The 21,255-nt window shown below is 44.1% G+C and overlaps 1 protein-coding gene across 9 annotated transcripts in view; it reads right to left on the bottom strand.

The window, feature by feature from the left end:
• The window catches only part of RFT1 (RFT1 homolog), a 45,514-nt gene extending 24,824 nt beyond the window's left edge, over positions 1-20,690 (bottom strand). For 8 of the 9 annotated variants that reach the window (XR_009542763.1, XR_009542762.1, XR_009542765.1 and 5 more), the window contains exons 1-7: positions 20,578-20,690; positions 17,175-17,260; positions 14,997-15,113; positions 13,662-13,851; positions 12,984-13,085; positions 9,221-9,358; positions 2,301-2,379 (exon numbers count right to left, since the gene is read on the bottom strand). Coding sequence is in view for 3 of the 9 variants with exons in the window: in XM_060161597.1 (XP_060017580.1) it covers positions 2,301-2,379; positions 9,221-9,358; positions 12,984-13,085; positions 13,662-13,851; positions 14,997-15,113; positions 17,175-17,260; positions 20,578-20,640 (775 nt within the window). In the remaining 6 variants the exon portion in view is untranslated. Of the gene's footprint in view, positions 1-2,300; positions 2,380-9,220; positions 9,359-12,983; positions 13,086-13,661; positions 13,852-14,996; positions 15,114-17,174; positions 17,261-18,492; positions 18,562-20,577 lie in introns of all 9 variants that reach the window. The other variant, XM_060161596.1, reaches the window with a different exon arrangement.
• Positions 20,691-21,255: the final 565 nt, after the last annotated feature.

Here is a 21,255-nt window from a genome sequence, read left to right as displayed (position 1 = left end):
GTGGGGGCAGAAAGTAACAGCATTTATATACACACACATACACATACACACACACATACACATATACTATACACACACATATACTATATACACACACATACACACACATATATACTATATACACTCACTCACATACACATATACTATATACACTCACACATACACACACACACACATACACGTATACTATATACACTCACACATACATACACACACACATATACTATATACACTCACACATACACATATACTATATACACTCACATACACATATACTATATACACTCACACATACACACATACACATATACTATATACACTCACACATACACACACACATACACATATACTATATACACTCACACATACACGTATACTATATACACTCACACATACACACACTCACACACACACACATACACATACACTATATACACTCACACATACACACACACATACACTATATACACTCACACATACACACACACATACAAATATACTATATATACTCACACATACATATACTATATACACTCACACACACATACACATATACTATACACTCACACACACACACACACACATATACTATATATACTCATACATACACACACACATTTTTGCTATAACAATAAATGATTTCAAATTTTTTAGAGCTGTAGTTTTTAGAGAAGAAGAATCTGGGTGTCCTTGTCAAGTCCCTTCCTTACTTCACAGCCACAGAGAGGGAGGCCCTGGAAAGTCCCTAAGGGCCCTCTGACAGCCAGGTCAGGACGGCCCAACCATGGAACAGGCCCAGCTTGGGAGGCTTGAGTGTGTAGCTGACACCTGCCACTGCAAACACATCTAGCCACTGCAGTCCACACAACCAACTTAGGGCCACTTCTTGCAACCAACTCAGGACCATTCCTCAACTCATTCAAACTGTCCTTTAAACTTCAGGAGGAAAAAAAAGTGCATTTAAATAACACCCCTTCCCAAAACTCCCTCCATTGTTTTGCCTGTTCTAACAATAATGGGAACTATCACAATATACAATTTCACTACAGTACCTTTCTTTATCAAAAAATACTTGCTGAATACCTCTTATGTTTCAGGCCCGGCAGGGTGCCACGGAGACAGTGGTGAACAGCACACTCGCTGCTCTCAAGAAACTTAGCGTTAAGGCACCTTCACTCAGCTCTCCGAAGGCTTCTGACCTTTACTTCCTCCAGAAGCCCTATGAACAGTTTCACTTCTGTAATGGCAGCATTATGGGCTCAGGCTAGAAACATCCATTCGCAAAGTTCAGGGAGCCCTCAGGCACCTCCTGGTCCTATCCTTTAACTCACAGATGCGGAAAGTGAGGCTTAGGGGGGTTACTTCCCTTTGGAAGCATAATGAATAAAATAAAGAAGGTGGAAAAGGAAAAACAACAAGATAATAATAATGATGTTTGTATTAGAATGCTAGAATTATAGGAAACTTTTCTATTTTCCAAAATTCTTGTAATGGGGTTATATTATTTTCATAATTAAAAGATAATTTTTGAAAATATTTAGAAACACGTTCAGTAATAGATATATAGATGTACAGACACACGAAATTTATAGAGAGAAACTACTACCTTCAGCAGCTTATAGCCGCCTCCAATCTCATTCTTTGAACTAAAGCTGGGTATAAATAAACCATACGTATATATAGAAAAATTACATATACTTTCAGCTCCTGGTTTGCCCTCTGCTTCAGAGCTCTGTCACTGTTAAACTGGAAAGTCCCGAGAAGTCGGAAGGCTGACCAAACTATCCCACAGGTGAATTTTATTGTTAAAGAAAATAAAATGAGAAAAACATGGTCTTAAAAAGTGCAGAAAAAGAAGTGTATAAAAAGTTAGGAAAATGAGATTACAGATAGTTTTCTGTATTTTCCAAACTTTCTGTAATTGATACAATATTTTTATAATACATTTGTTTAAACGCTGTTAACATGGGTTCTGGAGTTAGACTTGGATTCAAATTAAATTGCTCCTCATTCTTGCAGAAGTTATGTAACCTCACTGACCCTCAGTTTCCTCATCCATAATAAATGGGGACAATATCTTTCTTACAAGGCTGTGGGGAGATTTAAATTAGACAACTGAAGTATCAAATTAAATAAATGTTAGTTTCCCTCTCCTTGTTTAAAAAACTCCCATTTCTGAGGGTCCTCTGCCCTGGGAGCTCTAGGCAGCAGGTGGTCTGCATCTAGGCAATCATCAGTTCTATAGAATCCCCTGGCTGATACTTCGGTTTCCTGACTGCTCAGAGAGACCTTTTACTTACCTTCTGTCAAAATCTGTTTCAAGAAAGACTGTTTGAAGAAACTCCAAGTCAATTTAGCCTCTTCCCAATTTACAAAAGCCTAGAAGAAAAAACAAAATAAAACAAAAACTCCAGGTATTCCAAGTCTAAGAATACAGTAATACTACTGAAACTCAGTTTGGTCTCTAAATCCCAATTTGGATAGTCCCCACTAATTTTTCATTTACTGCTAAGCACACAGAAAACATCCAACGAATCCTGGTAAAGAACTTACATTCCTAAATGTGAAGACGAAGTCTCTGGGTGGAAAAGCCTCCCTGTGGGCCCTGCCCAAGATTCATTCACTGAGACCCCTAAAGAAATGTGCAGTCCCCTTGCTGCTGCCCAGAGAGTAAGCTGACCACATGGAACACACACAGCTCACAGTCAGTTCTTCCCTTAAAAGATGTCTGAAGCATGCCAAGCTGCAGGACAAGTTCTGCTCAATGTATGTCTTAGTGCTTTATTTAGCCAGCCAGGGTCCCTTTACAGAAAGCATATGAGCTTGGCTTGTATATTTCAAAAGAAAGTAAGGCCTTCCAGGTCAGTTAAACCACATAGAATTGGAATGACAGAGAAAAGGAAAACAAAAACAAAAAACAAACTTCTGATATGGCTCTTCTCAAACTCTCAGGGGGAGCAACAAACTGCCCATTTCCTAGGGACAAGGAGGGTAAGAAGGAAGCAAATGCTTAGGAAGGGCAGAGGTCAACCTGTAGGAGACAGGTAGCCTCAAATCCAGACAGCTGACCACAAAATGCAGGAGAGGGGCAAGCTAGCTGGACATGACTTCTTTTTTTCTACTTCCTCCCAGTTCCTTCTAGGGGCCTCTCCTCAAACATGAAGGCATCCTGGGACTCCAGAATATTCAGTTTAGGTGTTAGGTTCTTATTCTCAGGGTACCTGCATTTTGGAAAGTTCTTATTAACTCAGTTGATGACTTTTGAAAGGTGGGATTTCAGGGGGCTATTTAGGAGGAAAGGGATGAATCTCAAGGCCAAGCCCACCCCACCTCTCTAAAAGGTCGATTTTAGCTATGGAAGCTGGCCCAAAGGCAGGTGTAGAACCTGTCCCAGTCACATGGGTTCCTGCTCTTGGCACAAAGCCCATCTGTGTAGAAATATAATGCATGCCATATATATGATTTTTAATTTTCTAGCAGCCTACAGTGAATAGTAAAAAGAAACAGGTAAAATTCATTTTAATATATTTGATTTGACCCCAAATATTATCATTGCAACATGAAAATACTAGAAGCATTTCATATTTTTTATATTAATTCTTTGAAATCCAGTGTGTATTGAGTGCACTTACAGCTCATCTCAATTCCAAATGCTCTGTAGCCACACTGCCCTGTCCACATTACCATTTAGGACAGGGCAAGTCTAGAGTACCCTTTGAAAGCAAGAGTCATTTCCAGTCCTCAAATCTCCTCACCCTTTGGTTTCAGAACCTTTCTTCCATATTTGGAGGACAGTTCTGAATCCTGCCAAACCACACTGACTTCAGTGCATCATTGGACCTGGAGCCAAATGCCAGGGGTAGCTCTAGTCCAGGAGGAAATTTTCCTCAGTGAGAAAGAAACTAGGCATTTCCTTTCCCCAGAACAAAGAGCGCCAGACCGCCCTACACCACTAGGGGACACTGTGGACCATGTCATCCTCGTACACTGATCCCGCCCATAGTTGGCTTCAGGGGAGCCTGGGTACAGCACCTTCTCTCTCTCACACTCTGCCCCCTCCATGCCAGGTGGTTCTCTGGAGGGGGCGAGGGGTGTGATCTGCAAAGCAGTAACTGTGCTCTTTTCAAAGGAAATGAACAGTTACAGTGGGCCCACGAGGCTTTTGTGAAGCCTACTTGCTGTTAGGCTGTGAATTGATTTGGAAAGGTGGCTGAGCTCTTTAAAAAATAAAAATAAAAAGTTCTTTAGGAGAGTGAAATCATGACAGTGCATCTGATCTTCAAGCTTATACTTGAGCATTCCTTTCTCCTAATGCCTTCAATTTAAATGGACCCATGGTTTGGAAGGAACGGCCACACTGCTTACTAACTCCAAAATGCTCATTAACAACACAGAGGCAGGAAGTCTGATCAGAGATTGGGTTTCTTCTCAGAGGCACCTAAGTGGTGGAAAAAAGAAGCACTCTTCGGGCTTTTACCATTCTGTTCTGAATGGATTTGCCACTTCGGAAGGTCAAAAGAGGCCTCTTCCCCAAGAGCTAGGTTGGTATTGCTGAGCTGGTCTACAGGCTGTGAATTTCTCCAGAATCCCGTGACCAACAAGCCATTCCACTGCCTCCCGGTACTGATGGAGAAACTGAGGTACAGGTGGGGAAAGGTGATGTGCAGTACCTCTGGAGAAGGTCTGGAATCAGAACTCAGGGGCTCATTGTGCTTTAACCTGAGTCACTCTTCCACTTCCCAAACTCTTCTGACTCAGAATGGTCCAACCAGCTGCATCTTTACCACACTGACAAGAGTCACCAGGGCCACGGTCCTGTCCCCTGCCCTCCATCACCTCCACACCCCACACAGCACTCTTTCCTCTCCCTCTCGCTCCAGGGCTATCGACTGCCCTGGTTTCGTCCATGCTCCCACTTCCACCCACCCTCCACTGTCCTCATCACTTGAAAAGTGATAGATGATTGCCACTGCCTCTTCCAACCTTTTCTCTCCTCATGGTAGGGTTCAGGCTTTGGATTCAAGCTCAGAGACTGGGGCTCAAACTACAGCTCCTGACTTTTTGTTGTTGTTTATTTTGGCTGCGCTGGGTCTTAGCCGCAGCACAAGGGATCTTCGTTGTGGCATGAGGGCTTCTTCTGAGTTGCGGCATGCATGCGAGATCTAGTTCCCCAACCAGGGATTGAACCCAGGTCCCCTGCATTGGGAGCATGGAGTCTCACCCACTGGACCCAGGGGTGAGACTGGGGAAGTCCCATTCCTTACCCTTTTTTTTCTTTTTTCTTTTTGGCTGGGCCACGGCAGCATGTGGGATCTTAGTTCCCCAACCAGGGATCAAACCGTGCCCCCCTGCAGTGGAAGCGCAGAGTCCTAACCACTGGACCTCCAGGGAATTCCCTACAGCTCCTGACTTACGGACTACGAAGGCCATGGGCAAAATACTTAACTTTGCTAAGCCTCAGTTTTCTCACCTACAAAGTGGGATAAGAAGTCCTATCTCCTGGAGCTGGTATGAGCATTGAATGAGAGAAAACTAGACATGATAAATTTGTAACAGATGGTAAGTTTCTCAACACAAGCAATTAGACCATGGTACTGTTCAAAAACCTTTCATTAGGCTCCACTGCCCTTGAATTGCACTTGGCAGCACTGAGGCCATTACTACCCGGCTCTAGACCAGCATGCTGTCACCTCCTTCCCCCTTTTGCTTCCTCACCTCTCCCCTCCCCAGCTGTCCAACCAACCTAAGGACCCAGTCATCTCTGCAATCCCAATTCCAACACGGTGATGGGTACATAACAGGCCCTGAGCAAATGTTCTTCCTTCCTACAGCCACGAATGCTCATTTCTACCACAGGTGCACATTCACCTCTGCCCGCTCAGGCGTCAAGGCCTGGCTCAAAAGCAGCTTCCTCCATGAAGCCTTCCTTGACGCTTGCAGATGGAATTCATCAGTTCTTTCTCTGTGCTTCTATCTTGTTAACACTAGACACACAGTGTAGTTAGCAGAGTACACATGTTACCTCCCCACCACAGTGCAAGTTATGAGCACAGGGACCTCACTCAGGGCACCTGGTACAGTGCTTAAGACAGGATACTGCTTAGTACATGCTTGCTATGTTAAATTCCTCAGCTTTACTTGCATGCTAGCTGATCTCTCATATTAAATCCCTCAGAAGTGTCAAAGAATAGAAAAGATGTAAAAGGCAGCCGTTATTTAAGATGTCATTATTTTAAGACTAAATAAGTAACATTAAAGAAGATAGAATTCTGGACTTCCCTGGTAGCGCAGTGGTTAAGAATCCACCTGCCAATGCAGGGGACGCGGTTTTGAGCCCTTGTCCGGGAAGATCCCACATGTCGCAGATTAGCTAAGCCCATGTGCCACAACTACTGAGCCTGTGCTCTAGAACCTGTGAGCCACAACTAATGAAGCAAGCGCGCCTAGAGCCCGTGCTCCGCAACAAGAGAAGCCACCGCAATGAGAAGCCCACGCACCACAACGAAGAGTAGCCCCCGCTAACCGCAACTAGAGAAAGCCCACACACAACAACAAAGACCCAATGCAGCCAAAAATTAATTAATTAAAAAAAAAAGAAGATGGAATTCTATAAGAGGAGGCAAGAAATCTCCCAATTTGGTCAAGTTGATTGTGAATGCAATTTTTTGACCAGTTTCGTAGAAGGGAGCCCCCAGGGCAGAAAGCTGCTCTGGAGAGTCGAGTTAGGCATGTTGCTGGTGTAGTCATCCACTGCATTCAGATTTGTCTCGTTTCTTTTCTCTTTAAAAAAGTAAACTTGAATAATGAATTGTTCTACCTGGAATCTCCCAATCTTTAAGTAAATAAATAATTACTTTGGGCAATAAGCCAATTTCTTTTGGCAGACTTCATAGCATAGAGATTTAAACACACAGACTAAAGTTTTTCCATAGACAGAAGTTAGAGAGAAGTGGGTCCAAAGCCAGCTGTGTGATTTGGGGTTCATCACCTAATGTCTCTGAACCTCAGTTTTCTCACCTGTAAAATGGGAGACAATAGTATTTACCTCATAGGATTACTAAGAGGATTAAGGACAGAAGTCCAAGTACAGTATAGCCTAAGGCCGGGCACAGAGTAAGTGTGCAGTCAATGGCAGTTATAACGGCTCTTTGTCAAAGTTCAAATACTTTCACAGAATTCTGTAAGTCTTTAAGAGGGGCCTCAGAGGTTGTGTAGACCAACAATCTCACCTTAAAAGTGAGGACCCTGAGGTCTGGAGAGAGTCCTGCAGGCTTCAGATCTGTATCTACTGCCTCCCAAATGCACAGGAAGCTCCCTGAGGCTAAGCAGTCACCTTCCTACGTGTCTGTATCCCAGAGAACACCCAGCAGGGGCTGTGTTCTGTCAGCAGGAACGCTGCCACCATCATGTGTGACAGGTACACCCAACCTTCTTAAGGTCAAGACTTCTGTCCTGACAACATGAGCATGGGTACTTTCGGGATAGATTGCCAGATAAAACCGCTGAGCTCTCAGCAATGTCATCAGCGTCTGCCTGGCTAGGATGCTCGAGTGGAGTTACTCCTGCTCTCAGAGCAGCAGTGGGATGCTGATGATGGTATGGGCTGTCATTTATGGATGTGCACTCATGCCAGGCCACAGTGTTAAGCACCTTATATGCCCTATCTCATCTGGCTCTCACAACCACCTTAGGAGGGAGGTATTCTTATTATGCCCATTTGACAGATAAGGAAACTGAAGGTTGGAGTTCTGAGCCCGTCACAGGGTTAAGTACACACTTGTCAGACTCTTTTCCTTACCCTCTCTCTCTTTGCCTGTATTAACAGTAAAAACGCTCCTTTCCAAAATACTGCTGGGTGTAGGCGCTGGTCCAGTATGAAAAGCTGGCCAGGCTTGGTACAGGTGGGCCCTGGGGAGTGCTCAGGGAGGGGGACTTTTCTGCACTCTCAGACCCGCTCTGTGGGCAGGGAGCAGAAGCTCCAGGCAAGAGAAGTGATCTGGAGTCCTGATCTGTTAAGCCTGCAGATAAGGCACCATGGTATCCAAAAATTGTCATGTTGATTTAGGTTAAAGGTAAGATCTAGTTGATCAGAATGGAGAACTCTCATATAACAAATAAGAACATATCTGGCTTTGCTACATAATTTCTCGTTTTTCTTGAAAAGCTGCATAACAAGATTCCTTAAGTTCTGAGACTTAAGTCCCAAATACTTTATTACATTTTCAAGTAATCACAAAAGAGCTATAAGGAGAAGTCCAGCTGAAGCCTTCCCTCAACTAAGTGCACCACATCCAGCAAGCAAATAAGTACGAGAAAAAGGGAAAGTGCATCAGCCCAGATGGAGCAGGTCACAGAGCATCTGTGCAGAGGCGACGTGGTAAGACATCACATGCACGGCTCCTGGGCTAGAGACACTAGCACTGACCCCACCAGAGTCAGGAGATAAAACTCAAATGGACTGAAAGTTGCTCTCACACATCAGCCTCTGGAATCCTCAGTGGTCTACGTGGGGAAGCGGATCACCTGAGAGAGCAGCCTGACACTAGGCGAAGGAACTCTGCAGGGCCCCTCCCTGCTTTGTCAGCACCCTCCAGACTATCTGTGCTGGAGGTCAGTCCCGGGAAAAACCAAGAGACGCAGCAGAACAGAGAGAGTGAGCACAGTGGTGAGAGCCCTGTGCTCTGCTGGGATTCATGCCACTCCAGCTCCTGTCCTCACTCTGACCCTCACCTTGGGCAGGTAATTTAGTTGCTAAGCCTCAGTTCCTCAACGCTAAAATAGAAGTAATAATGTCATCCCCAAAGAGTTGTTATAAGCATTAAATAAGGTATGTAAATCATCCAGCACAGGGGCTGGCAGAGTGATTTTCAACTGGGGGCAATTCTGTCCCCCAGGGGACACTCCACAGTGTCTGGAGATATTTTTCGTTGTTACAACTTGGGGGTGGTACCTCCTGGTATCTAGTGGGTAAAGATCAAGAACGCTGCTAAACATCCTACAATGCAAAGGACAGCTCCCACAACAAAAATTATCTGGCCCAAACTGTCAATAGTGACAAGATTTAGAAACCCTGGCTGAGCACATAACAAGCACTCCATAGACATGAGTTATCAAATTATCTTTATTATTTTAACAATAAGCAATAAAGTTGTCATTTCTTTCCCTCAAGGATAACTAGCATCTGTGATTAAAATGATAACAGACAAAATACATTACTTACTCTACTTCTCGTAATAGTGGGTAACAGATCTGTCATTCTGGAGACAGGAAGAACTTGTTGCTTGGCTGATTCTGGGGAGCCCAGTAACTTTGTGAAATAAATAACATAGCAGAGCACCAGAACTGCAGTATAGAAAAGCTGAAAAAAGAAAATAATGGGTTTAAATTACACTGTTTTAATGTAAGCATAATTAAGATACAACTATAGATCTGACCTCAAAGGCCAGTCAAGAAATAGAACTGTCTTAATTAACTGTACTTTCTATGGAGCAATGTCTCACCCTCTGGAAAACAGCACTACTGAGTATGACCCAGCTCCACTGCAGCATCTCTAGGGAAAGTGTCACACTTCACCTGACTGGGAGAACAGAAGTTCTTCCAGGCAGGCAGAACATAAGTTCCGTGACAGACATCCACTAGGACAACCACCACAGCAACGTCAGATACGTTCTCCGAAGATTCGTATTTGGACAAAGGGATGGCTCTCCCAACTAGACAGTACACCTTGAGAATCCATGTGTTCCGGCTGTGCTAGTATCCAGGGACTTGTCCATCATCTAGGGCTGGGGGTTTTCCATGAACCCCAGAAACCTGTGACACCATGATTAAAAAGCAGAATTGAGCTGCTGGCTCTCCTTTCTGCCTAGTGCATGGGTAGGGCAAGAGCTACTACAGGATGGGGAGGGACAGGGTGCTAAGAGGCTCCACCCCTTCCTCTTCCCATCTAGGACAAAAAGATGTCTTCTGGCCATGAGCAGCAGCCTGGGGTTTTGTCTGCAGGTTGGGGAGGAGTATCCAAAGAGACCCTTTTCAGGAATTCCCTAGCAGTCCAGTGGTCAGGACTCTGCACTTCCAATGCCGGGCACCCAGGTTCGACCCCTGGTCAGGGAACTACAATAAGATGCCACAAGCTGCGTGGCATCGCAGGGAAAAAAAAAAAAATGAAAGAGCCCCTTTTCGTAAGCTCCCTTATCCCCTCTGCCCCTGAGAACAGTGCACACTAGCTTAAGAAGTACTGGGACCTCCAGGCCCCACTTTCAATTTGGAAACACCAAGGCTGCTCCTTTAGTAAACGCATTAAGAGGAGTCTGGGTTTAGCAGGTGTAGGCTCCTCTGCTCTCCACGCCCATCCATGCCTGAGGACAGACTCGCCATCTACTCTCCTTCTTTCACGCCTCAAACCCTTTAAGACACAAGCAGCGCTGTGGGGAGCCACACCACCTGATGCCAACATCCTCTGTAACAAGCACCCTTTTCTAGCCCCCTTCCCTGCCTCTCTCCATCTTCCTGCTGACCAGAGCCTGGGGAAGAGCAACAACTTCTTTACAGAGTATCCTAACTACATGATCCCTTCCCCTTTTTCTAATTGAGGAAATATTCACATAAATTGACCATTTTAACCATTTTAAAGCATATAATGGCAGTGGTTTTTACTACATTCACAATGTTGTACAATAACCACCATTATCTAATTCCAGAACATTTTTCATTACTCCAAAAGGCAATTCTGGACCCATTAAGCAGTCCCTCTCCATTCCCCCAGCCCCTGGCAACCACTAATCTGCTTTCTGTCTCTACAGACTCACCTATTCTGGACATTACATATTAATGGAAACATATAATAGGCGGCCTTTTGTGTCTGGCTTCTTTCACTTAGTATCATGTTTTCAAGGTTCATCCATGTTGCAGCATGTATCAGTATTTCATTTTTATGCTGAATAATATTCTATTGTATAGATATACCACATTGTGTTTATCCATTCATCAACTGATGAACATTTGGGTTGTTTCCACCTTTTGGCTATTGTGAATAGTATTACTATGAACATCCATGTACAAAATTTTGTTTGAACACCCATCTTCAGTTCTTTTGGGTATATACCTAGGAGTGGAATTGCTGGATCATATGGCACTTCTACATTTAACTTTTTGAGGAACTGCCAAATTGTTTTCCACAGCAGCTGCACCATATTACATTCCCACCAGCAATGTATGAGTGTTCCAATTTCTCCATATCTTCACCAGTGTTTGTTATTTTCTATCTTTTTGATACTTGCCATCCTAACTGCTGTAAGGTGGTATTTCATTGCGGTTTTGATTTACATTTGCCTAATGACTAATGATGTTGAGCATCTTTTCATGTGCTTATTGGCTATTTATTTGTGTATCTTCTTTGGAAAAATGTCTATTCAAGTCCTTGACCCACTTTTGGGATGGTTTGTCTTTTTGTTGTTGAGTTGTAAGATTTCTTTATATATTCTACAGTGACTCTTTTATTTAAGCTATGATGCCATGGGGAGAGGGGCCAGTTCAAGGAGGAACCTGGAGGCAGGTTGGAGAAAGGGGAATCCCAGCACCATAGGTGGGGCTCACCTGCTGATATGAGGTGCTGTTGGCTCTTAGACCTCTCCCACAGAGACTGACAGAGAATATACCAGAGAAGTGCTCTCAGAAATCTTATAATAAGGATGTCAATAAACTCAGAATTGGCCTAGCTGACCTATGATCTATGACGTATCCTGGGTGGGAACTATGACAATGAGAAAGTCATAATGCAAGTAACTTTCCCAAGAAGAGTCAACCAATAACTGGGCATCTCTACTGCCCTCCTATCCTATTAGGGAGAGTCCATCACAAACAATGATGAATGTTGAGAACTGTAGTTCTAGATCTAATAAAACATGGCAAAAATAATCAGAGATAACTTCTCTAAAATATGCAATTGTAGCAAGCAACTTTTAGGAAGCAATTCTCATTCTTTTTTTTTTTTTTTTTGCGGTACGCGGGCCTCTCACTGTTGTGGCCTCTCCCGTTGCGGAGCACAGGCTCCGGACGTGCGGGCTCAGCGGCCATGGCTCACGGGCCCAGCCGCTCCACGGCATGTGGGATCTTCCCGGACCGGGGCATGAACCCGTGTCCCCTGCATTGGCAGGCGGACTCTCAACCACTGCGCCACCAGGGAAGCCCCTCATTCTTAATCTATAATTTTAAATCTAGCTCTTCTATGTTTCGCAGAAATATTTGTACTTTTTGCCTAGGACATGGGAAACATTTTCACATAAATCATTACTAAGAATTTTAACTTGTCTTCCAATACATTAAGAAAAATTACAAAGTAGTTTGTACTATGAGATGGTCTGATAACTATATGATCTTTTTCAGTTTTTAAATTAGCATTAGTACTGTAGTTACATTTTTAATAGAACTAGAAATATGAACTAGAACTAGAAAATGAGATGGAATTGAAGCCAAAATTGCTAAAAATGAAAACGTACCTCCTATGACTAGATTCACACCCTCTGAATTATGAGAGATTTCAATCTAAGTTTAAAACAGGCTTGGCAGAGTTTCCTGCTATTCTGAAAACAATTGATTGAAATCCAGGGAAAATAACACACATGTAATTTGATTCCCACTCCACCCCCTTACTGCTTTTTCTCTCCTCCATAGGATTGTCAGACAATCAAAGATCAGTTGGATACGGGCTGGGCTTGCCCACAGAATGTCTAAAGGAGTTTTTATGTCTGACAACAAGGCCGGATGTGGCCCTCACCAGGTCCCCACAAACACCAGTGGTGTCAGTGTATGCAGCAGGATGGACATGGCAGCCAGAGGAGAAGCAGTGCCAAGACCACCTTTCTAGAGCTTCCAGCCTTCTCCACATGCATGAATACTGTAAATGTAAATCACTGAGTAACAGAAACAAGAAATAAAAAACAGATGGAGAAACAGATTATACAAAAGTTAAAAGTCATAACTCTTACCTGGGCCAAAGAGAAAATATACAGTCCCCAGTGAGGCAAACACACCACGAGAAAAGCTGTCAGGACGCTCTTGAGGATTACTGACAGGCTCTCAGCAATCACCTGCAAACTCATGGTAAAGGGTACACTTTACAAACATTATTAAAAACTAAAGATGCAAAGGAATCCCAGAAAATCTGGGATAGTGGTTACCCTGGTGGTAGGGGTGGGGCATATGGTTGGACACAGTATTAATAATATTCTACTTCTTAGGTTGGGTGGTAGGTTCATGGACCTTCAGTATATTATCATGCTTTAAGATTTACATATATGTTACACACTACATTCTTTTGTATGTATCAAATAATATATTTTAAAAGATGAAAAGCTAATATCCGTATACAACTAAATAGAATCACTAGAAAAATCTGAAAAACGTCCTTTTAAATTCTTATTTACACTAATAACTTCGCTATTAACAAAACCTGTTCTTCATTAATAGTGTAGCAGAGGTAAACTTCAACCAAACTCATCTGACAAATCTCAAGTGAATGAACTGAACTGATCATGTTACCTTTTTCCAAATATTTTTTTAGATGCAAATCTGAAAAGACCATTCTCTCCTATAAAAGCATTTTTTAAACACCACTCTTTCTCCTATTCTTCTCATTTCTCATTCACAGCAGAAGGCACACTGACCTTAAGCTTGACAAACATATGTGCTTGTGCCAAGACCCAGAAGGGCTCTCCCAGAAGTTCCACCACTGCCGAGAACCCAAACAACACCACTCCAGTTCCATAGTGGGGGATGACGTCAGGATCGGGCACTGCGAGCAATTGTAGCCAGGCCCACCCCAGGAACACGGACCAAAACACACCCAAAGGGACTCTAGAAAATGGAAAAAATGTCTCTTAATATGCTAAATATAAAAATAAAAATATATTAAAATAGTAACATTGAACAGAAAAGAAATATAGTCATAATAAAAATAGCTACCAAAAAAAAAAAATAGCTACCACTTATTCAGGCACTTACTACATGCCAGGCATATGATTCACCCCCTTTATCTCACTGACTCCTCACAATGATACTCTGTCATTACTCCCATTTAAAAGATGAGGAAACTAAGGCTGACAAGCATTGGGTAATTTGGCCAAGGTCACAGACAGCTATTCAGGGCAGAAGTAGGACCCAATCCTGATCTAACTCCAAAGCCTGCACTCCTATCCACTGTGTTACAATGACTCGTAAGTAAAACTCCCAGAAGTGCCTGCTGTTTGCACTAGAATAACTGAAGGACGGTATACAGCTGGTCCTTGTACCTCAAATAACTGGTAGTCCAGTGCACAGTATCCCTTTAGGTGTGACCAGAGAGCACTTCAATATGACTGGGTCGCTAACAGTCATTCCTCTAATAAAATAAACACCTACCGCCCCTTATGACAGTCATCTCCATGAGGTAATAAGGAGTTATGCAAGGGCAGGACTGGGAAAGCATTTTAATCACTAGCCCTCCTGGCAGGGATCGAACTGCAGAAAAGCCATTACAATTTTTAGCTGATGTACTTGGTCCTCAAGAATATTCTAAAAGGCTCAGAACTGAAATCAACATAACAAAATTGAGGAGAGATACAAAGAAACCCTTAAAAGGCTTTCAAAAAATAATAAGTGGCTGTTAAAAGTGCGGAAAACACTCTAAGGAAAAAGGTTAGGAATAAAAAAGATGGCACAGGCCCAGTGGGAATCAAAATAGCAGAAACAGCCTCCAAAGAGGGTAGGAGTGGGGTTAGAAACGTGGCACAGAAACCCCTACCCGGAGCTTCCTCCTGGCTCCTGGCCATCCGGAGAGAAAACAGCCAGGGATGCTACTTCACACAGATGTTCTCCCCTTCCTGTCCCATGCCAAGGGCCCAGAAGCCCACTGCAAAACCCAAGCTGGAAACTATTCAGCTTTAGGCAAGTGTTGCTGTTTAATTTCTCACACTTATCACGCTTGCCTCCATGAAACCGTCTCTGGCCAAAGCACAACTCACGTTAGCCACAGGAGGTTGAGGGTCTGGCTCCAGTCCCGCTGGGTGCTGCCACTCAGACATGCTCTGCGGAAGGCCTCTCTGGCCAGGAAGATGGTGGTAGAGTAAAGCAGTGTTAGCCTGTAAAGGAAAAGCAGCAATCAACATGATGTCTAGTTTTTTCACAGAGACAACTTCTGGGATTTTGCTAGCAATCGGGAGGAGGAAAAGTCTTGGTCATAAATCACTGGTGGTGATTGGTGGGGGGCAATGGTTTCTTACAGAAGCCCCCTCCCCAGCTAATCTGATCCATACAAATAGGAGAGTTAGGAACCAAACAAGGGACATATGAGTGTGTGCCTATAAGAGTTATGCCTAGGAGAGAAACTGCCACAGAGGCCCCCAAAGACTGCAGCCTTTGTGCCTATACAGAGGTGTGGCTCTGACCATAAGGAGGAAAAAAGGACAAGATATGACCACATACAGCAAGAGGGCCTCTTGGCCACCCTGAGACTGGTGACCTAATGACCCCTATGAAAGAAGCTGAGGCTCTATTGAGAATCTCAACACAGGCAATGAGGCTGGCAACCACTACTGGGGCCGCTGCAACCTAGATGGGCAAGACTTGCCCACATTCCTCCTTGTGGGCTTACCTAGGTGGACCCTCCTGCACCTTAGCAAAGAGTAGCTACAGTTCCCCTTCCTCAACAGGCAGTTGATTGGATGAAGCTAGAATGAGGATGGCCCAGGGCTAAGGTACCTGAGGTTGTCCAGGGACCATTCTGTGACCCAGTGCTTCTGTCCCAATGAGACTGAACTATATGTTAAGCAGGTGGACAGGCCAGACAAGGGCTGTCAATGCAGGGATCTGCAAATCTGGGAGAGGCCAGTGGGGAGAGGCCCAAACTGCTTTAAAGTCTGAGTACCTAAGAGGCCTTGGCCCTCTTCCTTCCTGCTTTTACAAGAACGTTTCTTTTTTTTTTTTAATAAATTTATTTATTTATTTATTTTTGGCTGTGTTGGGTCTCCGTTGCTGCGTGCAGGCTTTCTCTAATTGCGGCAGCTGGGGCTACTCTTCGTTGTGGTGCGCAGGCTTCTCATTGCAGGGGCTTCTCTTGCTGTGGAGCACAGGCTCCAGGGCGGGTGGGCTTCAGTAGTTGTGGCACGTGGGCTCAGTACTTGTGGCTTGCAGGCTCTAGAGTGCAGGCTCAGTAGTTGTGGCACATGGGCTTTGTTGCTCCGTGGCACGTGGGATCTTCCCAGACCAGGGATCGAACCCGTGTCCCCTGCATTGGCAGGCGAATTCTTAACCACTGCGCCACCGGGGAAGTTCCAAAAAGAGCATTTCTTAAAGTATGGTCCCTATTTCAAAATCACCTGAAAAACTTGTCAAAGTGCAGATTCCCGGGCACCTCCTCAGTCCTACCAATTGCAAAGCTCTCCAGATGATTCCTTTGCCCATCAAAGTTTGAGACCCTTCTCTAAGCTCTGAGAACAGAGCCAAGAGCGTATGTTCGGTAAATATTAGATGTGAAATGCTGTCTGGAACATAATGTCTTGTTTACTAGGACATGAAGACACACCTGGGAAGCTGAGCTATACGGAGCACTCACATCACTTCATATACTTTTGTGTCATTTGTGAAGACAGAATATGTGTGGGTGTCCTTCAACAGACAGGAGGAGAGTAGAAGAAACAGAATCTAAAAGACAAAGCAAGTTGGCTTTCTAAGAGCTTCCAAGGAACTAATGACAAGGACACAGCTCTCATCCCACTGCCACTTTCCAATTATAAAATTCACCGAGGAGGGAAGGAAGGGGCTGTTCCAGCCCTGCAATTACAAAGCACATCCTCACGATGTGCAGAATTCCTGCTTCCTTTGCTGTCAGCAGGACGAGAACACAGGATTATACCTGAGTTGGAGTTTGCAGTGAATTACTCCCACTCCTCTCCTGGGTTCTAAGGCACAGCGGAAGAGCGGGCAGAGAAATGTGTATTTGGAGGCTGCTAATGGAAAACACACCATGGGTCCATTAAAAGCAACATCGCCTAATGCTTCTCTTCAGCCCACTGCTGAAACACTCTGCTTCTGGTAAAGGTCCATGCTTCTAAAATCCAAGGGTGACACACAGGTACAGAATTTGAAGAAAACCCGACTAGGGATGTGCGTTGTGGACAATGCCAGGGTACACCCCTTCTTACCTGACATTCACTATGCCAACGATTTCCTTTGACAGGAAGCGAAGAATAAATGCATTTAAGACAAAGGTGATCAATCGAAACAACACCTACAGAAAAAGAAAAAAAATAGATAAGAATAAATTATATTGGGAAGGTTTACTTTGCTGAAAAGAACACAAGATGGCTGCTCTTCTTAATGTAACGACACACAGCAGCTTCGCCAGAGAGTTTCTCTTTAACTGCTTCTGAAATCTCATTCCTTGGGGTCTCTCGGCACTCTCATGCAATGGTCAAAGAGCCCAAGAAGGCATGTGGAAGTCTCCCTAATTTACTGATTAGAAGAGGGAGGCCCTGACAGATTCACTGAATTTCTTCAAGTTCAGTCAGGCAGAAAGCAGAAATGGAATTCTAGGGAGCAGAAAGGGAATTCTAGTTAGTGCTTCACACTGGCCCTCCCTCAAGCCTGTTTAGAAAGAGCACACACTTAGCAAGTGGGAGTCTGCAGAATATAGCAGATTTACCAGGAATCACGGAATCTAACTTCTCCTTCTTTGCCTAGTTATATCTAAGGATCCGACAATGACATTTAATCTCTTTGAACTTCGGTTTCTCAATTAGAAAACAGAAAAGGCTATGTTTATTTACTGAATATTTGCCACTTTCCAGAGAGGAACTGAAATACCTTTCAAACAACTGCAATAAGATACTATAAAATAGAGGGGAAAGGAAAACAGAGTCCAGCTATCACCTTTTGAAAAGGATATATCCTGAGACTTTCAAGCCTGTGAATTCAAGAAAACCACCTGAACAAAGAATTCTTCCCATGAGACAGAGAAAAACAGGTTGCAATTAAATGAGGCTGCCAAATGGGGATGATGGCTGGGGTGCAAGCCTCACTAAGTGACACCCCCTCGGCATCCTGGCAGCAACACAGATGTAACTCAAGGGCACTCCAGAGCAAATGACAGATCACTTCTGTGTCAAGCACTCTCAGAGTTACACGTGAACAGTTGCAATCTGGAAAATTCAATCAAACTATGCCAATGGACCACAGTGGTCTGAAAATTTCCGGGGGAAGGTATGACCAAAAAGGGAGATTGCAGTCTAACACTGTCCCTGAAGTGTCACAGAGCAGCAAGGTCTCCAAAGCCAAGGTATCACAGTGTTAACCTTTATGGAGTCAAAGGTGATCTTTTCAAAGTCTGATGAAAGCTTGGTAGCCTCTCCTTAGAAACATGCGGGTACGTAGACACCAAATTCTGTATTCAATTTTAGAGATTTGAAGCCAATTCATGCAGCTCTTAACGGAAAAAGTACTCAGCTGAGAGTCTCAACTCACCATTTAGCTAAACCCATCATCTTCTAAATTCTGTAAGCCTCAGTTTTCATCCCTGTCAAGTGAGGCTACCTATCACAGAGAGTTGATGACAAGGATCAAAAAACATCGTGGAAGTGAAAGCATTTTTGAAAAATGCATACAAATGAAAGGCATTAATACACTATGGCTGGCTCAGAGTTACAGAGAATAAGCTCTTAAATTCTTTCAGAACACAATGTAATTGCAAAGCTACCTCAAGTGTCTGCATTGTAATTTGAGAAAGCACACAAGACTGAATTAAAACACTCCAAGAAACCTAAAGATTATAGCTATTTAAAAAAAAAACCACATGCACACATTTATGTTAACTTCCAAGTTATCAATAAGAAACTTAATGTCTTAGGCTATATCCATATCTCCTAATTGGTTTGAATAACGGTTTGAGCTAATGAAGCTATGAGGTTGCTCACACCCCCCAGTATTTGCTCCGTATAGTGGCCCTTATTAGCAACACAGTCTTCATTTAACTTTGTAAAGGACTTAACAGTTTAAAAAAAAAAAAGCCCTTTCACATCTGTTAATTACCTGACCCCTAAAAGCAACCTGGTGAATGCATGGGAAGCAAGTAAACTCGGAGCAAAGGGATTTGCCCACATGGCAAGCAAATGACCCAGCATGACCTTATGGGTAAGGCCACCCGACTCCTAGTCTAGTGTGTTTTCTGCTATGACTTGTTTTCTTTTAATGAAGCTAATCTCAGTAGTAAGGTATCATCAAAGGTTGAACAATCAACACTGTGGCTAAAGCACTAAATTCAAAGTTATTAATGTTGTGAAATAGAAAAAAAAACACAATTAAGTAACTTAGGGTTCACCTAATTTAGCGTTAGATGACTAGCTAATGTTTATTAAGTGCATATCTTGTGCAAGGAATTCTTCTACATGCCTTACATAGATTGGCTCATTTCACCCCTACAGTGACCATTTTCAAAATTCATATTACCATAATAAAACTAGCTAACATTTATTAAGTACTTATGCCAGGCACTTAGGCATTTCACCTAATCTCCCTAATGACATTATGAGATTGCATTATTGTTCTCATTTAAGATGAGGAAACTGATGATTGTAGAAGTCAAGAGATTTTCCCCAAGTGCAGGCATCTAGCAAGTGGCAAGGCCTAAACTTGAGCCCTAGTCTGCCTGGTGCTTTCTCCTAACCTCTATGTGAAATGCTGCCTCTCTAAAACAAGGGGAAAGGTAGATTCAGGACTTTTGTGAGGAAAGGTTGAACGCGTCAAGAGCGGGACACAGAGAAACTGAGCCACATGACTTAGAATGACCAGGTTCTAGGGTTAAAAGAATCTTTACAATACCATTTGGATCAACTGGCATGCACCATATCTGACGTGAAAATTTGGGCCAAGAAGGGAAGTGACTTGTCCGAGGTCACACTGCCTTAAGGAAGAGTGCATACTAAGAGCCAGAGCATACTACTGTTAAGTGCAATTATCCGAATAACCCCAACCTAGCTTCACAGCAACCTTATGAGCTAGGTACTCTTATTACCCCCATTTTCTGAGGAGGAGCTGAGGCTTAGCAGGTGAAGTCACTTGTCCTGGGTCATGCAACAAGGACATGGTAGAACCAAGATTCCAGTCCAGGCCTGCCTGAGCCCAGGTCCCTGTTCTTCGCCATGCCATATTGTCTCTCTGAACTCAGTGGGAGTCAGAGTTTGAAAAAAGTGTTTGAGGGTAAGGAGTGGGACATGGAAAAAATAAACCCTTGCCTTAAAAATACGTGAGATTCTAGAGCACCAGAGGCACCCCTGCCACCTGATCTAACCTTCCCCTACTGCCATATGGGATAAATAATGCTCAAAAGGAAAGTGGTTTGTTTGCAGTCTTCCAGCCAGGATTCTGGACGCAGGCTCCCAGCTCCGGGCCCAGGTGTCCCCTCTCGGCCGCCGCCGCCGCCACCGCCTCTCGCGGAAGCCCTCAGAAGTAGCGGGGTCCACGCCAGGGCTGGGTCTGCCCCGGGATGGGCTCTCAAGGGCCCCAGGGCCACCTCCCCGTGAGTCCCGGCTGGGGAACGGCCCGGCAGAGTACCTGCAGGAGGAGACCAGAGGAGGCCAGCCGAGCCGCCTGGCCCAGCACCTCCCGGGGGCTCATAGCCTCAGCGCCCGGGGACCGTCTCCAGTAAACGCCTCAGATGGCCGGCTTTGTCGCAAGAAGATAGCGTCACGGAGCGGCTCGTTCGCTGATTGGCGATTTTGTAGGGCGGAGGCGGGACACGGGAAGATCTGGCCCTTTAAGTGGACCGGGTTCGGATGAGTCAGCGTGGTTGCGCCGCATCGCCTTTCCCGTTTGAGAGAACGCGTGGTTTGTGTGCCTATGCCTCCCTGTTCCAAATGAGTTAAATACTGCGACCATACTAAGAGGCTCTATTAAAGTAGCCAAAGCCCCTTCTCTGAGGCACCCAGGCCACCAACCAAGAAACACTCACTTCCCTGGCCTCATCTGTCTAAAGGAACAAACTATTCACTGACCTCCGTAATAAGATTTTTGCCATTTGGCCTTCGCTTACAAAATCACGGACACGGTCCCCAGAATTAGACTAGACAGGATTGTCCCAATTTTACAACGAAAGAACTGAGGACCAGAAGTTAAATACAGCATCTTCATATGTGTGGTTTTGTGTAATCCTTTCTCAAGCGTTGAAAATTGGGACCTGTTGTCAGAGATGAGTAAAGTGAGACGTGGAGACGTGAAGTGACTTGTTCATGT

Source organism: Lagenorhynchus albirostris, chromosome 10 (genome assembly GCF_949774975.1).
Source record: "Lagenorhynchus albirostris chromosome 10, mLagAlb1.1, whole genome shotgun sequence".
In the NCBI taxonomy this organism is placed as follows: domain Eukaryota; kingdom Metazoa; phylum Chordata; class Mammalia; order Artiodactyla; family Delphinidae; genus Lagenorhynchus; species Lagenorhynchus albirostris.
Note: the sequence above shows the minus strand (reverse complement) of the source record. Positions and strands in the feature narration are given on the sequence as shown.